The sequence below is a fragment of the Ranitomeya imitator genome, chromosome 3, assembly GCF_032444005.1.
Source record: "Ranitomeya imitator isolate aRanImi1 chromosome 3, aRanImi1.pri, whole genome shotgun sequence".
Taxonomy (NCBI): Eukaryota; Metazoa; Chordata; class Amphibia; order Anura; family Dendrobatidae; genus Ranitomeya; species Ranitomeya imitator.
In genome coordinates this window covers 648854606-648862837 of record NC_091284.1, presented here as the reverse complement: position 1 = coordinate 648862837, position 8232 = coordinate 648854606, and the positions used below count along the sequence as shown (strand labels likewise).

General features: G+C 53.5%; 1 protein-coding gene across 1 annotated transcript; it reads right to left on the bottom strand.

The window, feature by feature from the left end:
- Window positions 1–264: 264 nt before the first annotated feature.
- Window positions 265–7341, bottom strand: LOC138670650 (protocadherin-8-like). Its single transcript, XM_069758185.1, has 3 exons — window positions 4677–7341; window positions 4396–4603; window positions 265–3368 (listed from the first exon to the last, which is right to left on the bottom strand). Exons 1-3 carry the CDS (start codon window positions 7083–7085, stop codon window positions 2962–2964), a joined length of 3024 nt encoding a protein of 1007 aa, XP_069614286.1. The 5' UTR covers window positions 7086–7341; the 3' UTR covers window positions 265–2961.
- Window positions 7342–8232: the final 891 nt, after the last annotated feature.

Sequence of the window (8232 nt, the reverse complement as noted above, 5' to 3'; positions counted from 1 at the left end):
GAGATCAGGTTTTGCTGCAGAAAAAAAAAAAACTGCCTAGTGTGAACTTACCCAAATAAAAAGTGTTTGCTGCAAGAGCAGCCAATCAGAGCCCAACTTTCATTTTTTACACAACTATAGTCAAATTAAAACATGCTCCACGATTGGTTTTGAGAAATCTGCTGGATGCTGTTTCGGCAGTGAACCCTAAGGCAAGCTACCACAAGGAATGTACACATATTACCCAAAAAAGCAGAATGTGCTGGAGATTTTATCAGGACGTCATTGACAATTCACAAATACTTTATTATTGTGTTTGATGGTGACATCAATCATTGTAATAAAAAAACCCATTAACACTGTATATGGTCCACTGGTGCATAATCTACAACTCACACTTTTCAGGTCAAGTATTTTCAAGGATTGTTAAAAAAAAGAAAAAAAAAAAAAAGTACATTGCAACATAGACATTTCAAGTGACTTAAGTTCGGAATTGTACTCGTACACGTTTGTTCCTTTGGCAATAATTTTTTTTTTTCTCGAAAACTTTACGTATAAAAATAGAACAATATTTCCCGTTATTTACAAACTTATTACAAGTACACGGTAGTCATGTAATTATTTCACCACCGAACGGCAAGCCGCGTGTGAGATCGGAGCGGAAAAAAAAAAAAAGAAAAAAAAACACACGGTAAAAAAAATTAAATACTGCACATTTCATAAAAATTACAGTAACTTCAAACAATATTCGTTTTACTTCTATCAAATGATGCTGACCTGACGGGAATGGTATCCCACCCTTTTTTTTTTTTTTTTTTATTTTAAGGCACATTGGGGGGAAATTATCAACTTTTTTTTTTGCCCTAATGCAAAAGTTACTCTCGGTTCGGCACAAATCAATTCTATTTAATAAATAAATATTTATGTGTTTTGAAAAAAAGGGTTTCATTTGGTGGAATCGTTTTGTGCCTCTAGAGACTTTGATAAGATTCCTCCCACTGTTTATGTGTGTGAATATAGAAGCACGCCGGGCGCGGATTATCCAGGTACCAGTACGCTTCCGGAATGCTAGAACTGGGCCGGTCACACATGGCAGAATGTCGCACACGACTGATACATTGATTGTGAAGAGTATAGATCTTTATACAGAGCGAATATGTCCACCTAGCTGCCATAGAGGCAAATGGGGTTTGCACTTGGGTTTCGAAAAGGACAAGGAAATATGAAATACCGTAGGAAATAAATATCGTAATGCGAGACGGGAAACGTTATTCTTAGCGAAGGGTTGATATCGGAGTGATTTTCCACTGTGGAACGTGGGTCTGAAGGGTGATGGATGCCACTCTGTACAATGAGTGATAGTGGTTGCATTTACCGTATAGGCAAAGTAGTGCAGCATAGTTTAGGGGAGCAGCAAAGAAATGGGGGAATGTTCTTTTTATTGGCATTTTTTCCACTATTTGGGTTCGTTAACATGATCGTATATTCAGTCTGCGCCCTGTCCATGAAAATGACAGACAGCCCCCGGACCAATGTTATTCAATCCATGGGGCAATGCATGATTTTACTGCAGAAATCGACCATAAAAGTCTAGGGGTGAGCAAAAAATAAATAATAGGATGCCACAGTAAAGCATCCGACCTTCATACAGGGTGGGCCATCTATGGCTGATCACGGAGATTTGTGTTGTTTAATTTTGCTATACAATATCCCTGCTGAATTTGGTCTATTAAATGTATATATCTAAAAAGACTCTTCATCCCTATTCCATCCGCATATTGTTTTCCAACCTTGTGGCTCATGGTTGTGATAGGGTAGTTAGGGTTAGACTACGGCGAGTGGGGGCGCCAAATCGCTCTTTAGGGTGCCGACCCCCACGGATAGGTAGGTTATCAGCCAGGCCAACTGCAGGGACTTTGTAGGCAAATTTTTGGTCATTTACTTGTGGTATCTAGCCTGTTATGTTTACACTGGGTAGGTGATTTTTTTTTTTAATTATTTATGAATAAAATTCAGTTTTATAGGAATTTATGTTCACAAAGTTTAATTTGATTCCTTAATATATCTATTTCTTGTTTATTATTTGTTGGGCCATGTATAAGGATACACCTAAATAAGATGGGAATGGTTGGCGATATCAACTTCCAGTTTGTGGCACATTGGCATATGGGAGGGGGAAAACTTTTCAAGATGGGTGGTGACCACGGCGGCCATTTTGGATGTCTCTTTAGAAATGGCCCACCCGGGTGTATCCATATAAATGGCCCACCCCGAAGATCCCCATTGGGGACAGTGATGATAATGTCTGTAAAGCTCTGTGGAATTAATGGCGTTATATAAGTGAGTAGAAATAAATAAAGATTGATAACTGATGTTGTTAAAAAAAAAAAAAACCAGACAAGTGAGAAAAAATAAAAAAATCGCCCCACTTTTCTAGATGAAACAGATGGATTTTGGTATTATTTTTTTTTTGTACTAGTCCAGTTTTCCACTAAGAGATGGAGGAGAGATTGTGGGGCAGGAAAAGAAATCATAAATAAGGTCTATTTACAACAATGTTCATCTCATTTATGAAAACTAAAGCAAAAAAAAAACAAAAAAAAACAAGGTAAGATGTTGCCAATGCCAACCAAGAAATGAATGATGAAACCTGATTGGCTGTTGTGTGCAGCGCCATCTTTAGGCCGGCGCTGGTTTTCATCGCTGACGTGCCATGTTTGCTGATCTGTAATAACTTACAACCTGCGATGGGAATTTCTCTTTCTTGCATTGTTTATGTCGAATTCATCAGGTAGAAATGATGATTTTTTTGACAATGATGTAATTGGAAGACTTTGTAATAAATGACCTCATAGACGCCACTTGAGCGATGGCAGATGAAGTGCATTAAGACTTCTTGCACCCAAATAAAGGATCCATATTAACTATGGTCAATAGTGAGTTCTGCAGTCCCATGTACACGGAGCAGACTGTACGGGTCCACTAGAGCTCGTCCTGCTCGCAGGTGGTGTCCTGTGGTGGCACGTACCTACTGGGGCCGGGAGACTTGTACAGAGGCATGCTGATCTCCTGCAGATCGGGGAGCCGGCCAGATCTCGGAGGGGAGATTAAATTAATGGTCCTGCTCTCATAGTCTTTGGGCGGCACCTTCTCGTACACACACTGGAGGCCGCCTGGCTTTTGGAGGTGTGCTTGAGCTGAGGATTGGTAATAGTTATCTCTATGCAGAGGGTCTCGGGGGAGAGAGGTGCTCTTGCCAAAGCTGGAGACTGACAGCTGGCTGCTGTGCATGGCTGCCGGGTGGAGGTTTGGGGGTCTTCCACACGATGGACTCCAACAACGGTCAGAATGGCCAAGGATCTTGCACTCAGTTGTACAGGCCCAAAGTCCTACAGTAAGAAGAGCAGCAGTTAGAGATCAGCAAGGGAACGATGGAGATGGAAGGGTCTCCATGCTGTGGAACATAGTCAGGGTTAGATATTTACTGGCACATAACAGCTTTCCTTACTGTCTGAGGACCGTCACATTCCTTTACTATTACTATCCTCTCAGCAGACGCACAACTACTTATAGTTTATGGATTCCAGGGTATTATGGACTGTGTGACAGTAAGATTACCGGAAGATCTGGTAATTGACCTGCACTCACTTTCCATATGGGAATATACAGTATATACTGCAGGTAACTGTCGGGCTCTCAGATGTATCTTATCTCACTGCAATAGATACATAGATACAGATGGAAGGCTGGGAGATAGACAGACTACTGACAGATAGATAGAGAGAGGCGGACAGACGGATAGAAAGAGGGAGGGAGACAGACAGAGATAGATAAATAGATGATAAATAGATGATAGATAGAAAGATGATAGATAAATAGATAGATATTAGATAGATGGATAAATAGATAGATATTAGATAGATAGAAAGATGATAGATAGATAATTGATTAATAGATAGAATAGACAAATGACAGACAAGTAGCCCCTCCCCCAGTGCCCCCCCCCCCTGTGGCCCCTCTGCCCCCTGCGGCCCCTCTCCCCCAGTGGCCCCCCTGCGGACCCTCTCCCCCCCCCGCTGTGGCCCCTCTCCCCCCCCCCCCCGCTGTGGCCCCTCTCCCCCTGTGACCCCTCTCCCCCAGTGCTTCCCCCCCCCCCCCCGCTGTGGCCCCTCTCCCCCAGTGGCCCCTCTCACCCCCCCCCCCCCGCTGTGGCCCCTCTCCCCCAGTGGCCCCTCTCACCCCCCCCCCCCCCCCCCGCTGTGGCCCCTCTCCCCCAGTGGCCCCTCTCCCCCCCCCCCCCCGCTGTGGTCCCTCTCCCCCCCCCCCCCCCCCGCAGTGGCCCCTCTCCCCCAGTGGCCCCTCTCCCCCCCCCCGCTGTGGCCTCTCCCCCCCGTGGCCCCTCTCTCTCCCCCTCACCCGTCTGCATGTGGTTGATGAGGTCCTTCTTCAGGGCGTCCCCGCTGATGTCGGAGTCGCTGTCGTTGAAGTCGCTGTCCCCTTTGCCGCTGTCCTTCCCGCTGAACTTCTCGCTCTCCCGGATGGTGATGGTGTTGAACGAGTGGCCCTTCCACACGGTGACGGTGGGGCCCCCTTCCTTGCCGTAGCCGGCGGCCGGGGCATAGCTCTGCGGAGAGAAGCGGTTAGAGCGCGGGGTAGCGCGGCCCCTGTGCCGTCCGCTGGGGGGCGCTGTGCCTTACCTCGCTGCCGGCGGTCCTCAGCCGCTTCTGGGGGTCGTACAGGCAGGTGCCGCAGGTGTCCTCCGCGCTGGCCGCCTCCGGGGTTGTCGCTGCTGCTGCCGCCGGCGCCTCGGTGCCTGTGAAGGGCACGGCGTTGGGGAAGGGCCGGGCGTCGAACAGGTTGCCCGCCTGGCCGGCGATGAGCTCCTCGCCGTCCTGCTCGCCCTTCTCCAGCTCCTCGCCCGCCTTGCTCTCCTTCCGGCGCTTGCTGCAGGTGGTGGCGATGGTGATGATGGCGGCCAGCAGCAGGGTGCAGCTCCCGGCCAGGACGATGATCACGATCAGGGGAACGTCCCAGCGGGAAGCCTTCTCCTCCCAGGAACTGGGCTGCATGAGCTCGTGGTCGGCGGGCGGGGTGTCGGCGGTGACCAGGCAGCTGAGGGTGGCGGTGCTGGACAGGGGCGGCCGGCCGCTGTCGGTGACGGTCACCACGGCCCGGTACACCTGCCCCAGGCCCTCGCTGACGGCCGCCGTCAGGTACAGCTCGCCGGTCGCCTTGTTGATGGAGAACAGGTGGCGGCCCTCCTCGGAGAGGCCGAAGGACAGCTCGGCATTAACCCCTTCGTCGGCGTCCTTGGCCTTCACCTGGGTGACGAGGTAGCCGTGCGGAGCCCGGGCCGGGAGCAGCACCTCCGCGGAGCCGTTGGCCAGCACGGGGAGCACGATGACGGGGGGGTTGTCGTTCTGGTCCACGATCTTCACCTTGATGATGGAGCTGCTGGAGAGCTGGGGGGCGCCGCCGTCGGCCGCCTGCACCCGCAGCTCCAGCTGCTGCAGAACCTCATAGTTGAAGCTCCTCAGGGCATAGATGGCCCCGGTGGCGGGATCCAGGGACACGTAGGTGGAGAGCGGGGCTCCGTTCACCTCGGACTCCAGCAGCCGGTAGGTGACTTTGCCGTTGTGGCCCAGGTCGGGGTCTCTGGCGACCACCGTGGTGATGTAGGCTCCGGGGGCATTGTTCTCCAGCACGGACACCTCGGAGGCGGGCTTGGCGAACACCGGGGCGTTGTCGTTCTCGTCGCTCACCCGGACCGTGTAGTGGCGGACGGTCTTGAAGGGGGGCGCCCCCAGGTCCTCGGCCACCACCGTCAGGTTGTACTCGGCGATGCGCTCCCGGTCCAGGGCGGCGGTGCTGACGATCATGAAGCTGTCCTCGTACGCCTGCTGCAGGCGGAAGTGCTCGTGGCCGTACAGCGCGCACTGCACCCGGCCGTTGGCCCCCGAGTCCCGGTCCGCGGTGCTGACCAGGGCCACGAAGCTGTCCTTGGCGGCCGCCTCGGTGATGTAGGCGACCCCCGCGCTGATGGAGGTCAGGGGGGTGATGCTGATGGCCGGCGCGTTGTCGTTCACATCCAGGACGTGGACCACCACCTTACAGGTGGCCGCCAGCGGGCTCGGCCCCAGGTCCTGCGCTTGGACGTCGAACTCGTAGGTCTGCTTGGTCTCAAAGTCAACGTGACCTTCCAGCGCGAGGCGGCCGGACCGGGGCTCGATGCTGAAGAGCCGGCGCACCTCCGCGGACACCTGCGGGCTGAAGCCGTACACCACGTCCCCGTTGGCGCCTTCGTCGGGGTCCTCGGCGCGCAGCTCCAGCAGCAGGGAGCCCACCGGGGCGTCCTCCGGCAGCTCCACGGTCACGGCGCTCCGCTCAAACACCGGGCTGTTGTCGTTGAAGTCCAGCACGCGGATGTTAACCAGCGCGCTGCCGGAGCGCGGCGGGCTGCCCCCGTCCGTGGCCACCAGCTCCAGGGTGTACGCCGCCTGGCTCTCCCGGTCCAGCTCCTTCACCAGCAGCAGGTCGGCGTACTTCACCCCGTCCGCCCGGGTCTGCACGTCCAGGCTGAAGTGGCTGTTCACCGAGATCTGGAAGCTCTGGATGGAGTTGGAGCCCACGTCCTCGTCCACGGCGACCTCCAGCGGGATCCGGGTGCCCACCGCCGCGCTCTCCGACACCTCCACCGGGATCTCCGCGCCGGGGAAGCGCGGGCTGTTGTCATTGATGTCCTTCACCTCCACCTCCACATGGATCAGCCGGAACTGCTCCTGGGAGAAGCTCACCACGTCCAGGGCGAGGCTACAGGTGGGCGCCTGCCGGCAGATCTGCTCCCGGTCCACCCGGTGCCCGATGCTCAGCTGGCCGTCCGAGTCCCGGAGCCGGATCAGCGAGCTGTTAAACTGCTTCATGAGGCGGAAACTGCCGTCCCCGGGCGGGCTGAGGTGCAGGTCCTCGGCGAGGGTCCCGATCACCGTGCCGGGCTCGTCCTCCTCATAAGTCCGGTACCGGATCGTCTTGCAGGTAGCGATGGCCACCAGGGTGACGAAGCCCAGGAGGCGATAGTGACGGGCCCGTCCGCTGCCCCCACAACTCATCTTCCCCCGTCCAGGTGATCAGACAGGTGCAGGGGGTCTATGGCGCCCGCATGGGCAGGAGCGATGCTCTGCGCCGCACTGATGGGGGCTGTGTATGGATCTGAGCGGGTCCGGACACTCGGAGGGGGGTTATATAAGCTCAGACATGCAAATCAGAGCACTCGGCAGCCAATCACAGGAGCCCCTCTGACACCAGCCTCGTCAATTCTTCCCATTGATTTAACTATTTCACTGGTGTGAACAGCAGCAAAGACCTGATGCGCCAAGACTTGGTGGTCCGGCCAGCCACACAGGGGTTACTCCAGAAACACGAGATAGTGAAGGATACAGGGGCAATGTGGCCCTACTGTGGGCAGGCTGTGTGCCAGCACTCCGGCCTAGTGACACAACCAGAGGGCACTGCCACCTCCAAGCTCCTAGCCCAACATGCAGCAGGCAACAATCATTAGAAATGTGGTATAGTTCTTCTGATTCGCCATGTGCCCTATCCAAAGCTAACTGTCACTATATAAGCGGTCGCATCCATGGCTCCTAAGCTCCTGCCCTGCACATGGGACAGCGAATCAGAAGAACTATGCTACATTCCTAATTGGAGGTGTTTGCTAATATTATACTTCGTGGGATCGGATCCTGGGGATGGGAATACCCTGCATACACGAGACCGTGCCCTACTGTGGACCCGGTGCCCACCACCAAATTCAGGCTGTGTGCACACGTTGGGTTCTTGTCGCTTTTTTTTGGAGCAGATTTGTGACCATACCTGATCCCAGCAAAGTGAATGGGAAACCTGAGGTGTCCGGCACACGCCGAGTATTCTGGAAACTAATCTGCAGCCGCCAGCTCTCTGTGCGGTTTCATCAATCCAAGATGCCAAAGACAGGGCAACAATGCTGCAGACACCGTCCTCGGTAATAATGATCAGCAGCAATACACAGGACCGACCCCCGGGACCCCGGCAGGCACATATCTGCCCACACCGTGATCTGCCTCAGCATGGCATAAGCCTGGACACTGGCAGAGCCAAGAAAGAATCAATGTCCCAGGCAGGATTTAGCTGAGGCTGGAGGAGCTTTGGGAAGGTTTCAAAGATCAGACAGAATCAAAGGATAATGGCGGGCTATCCCACCGGAGACCCCGAGGTCTGTAT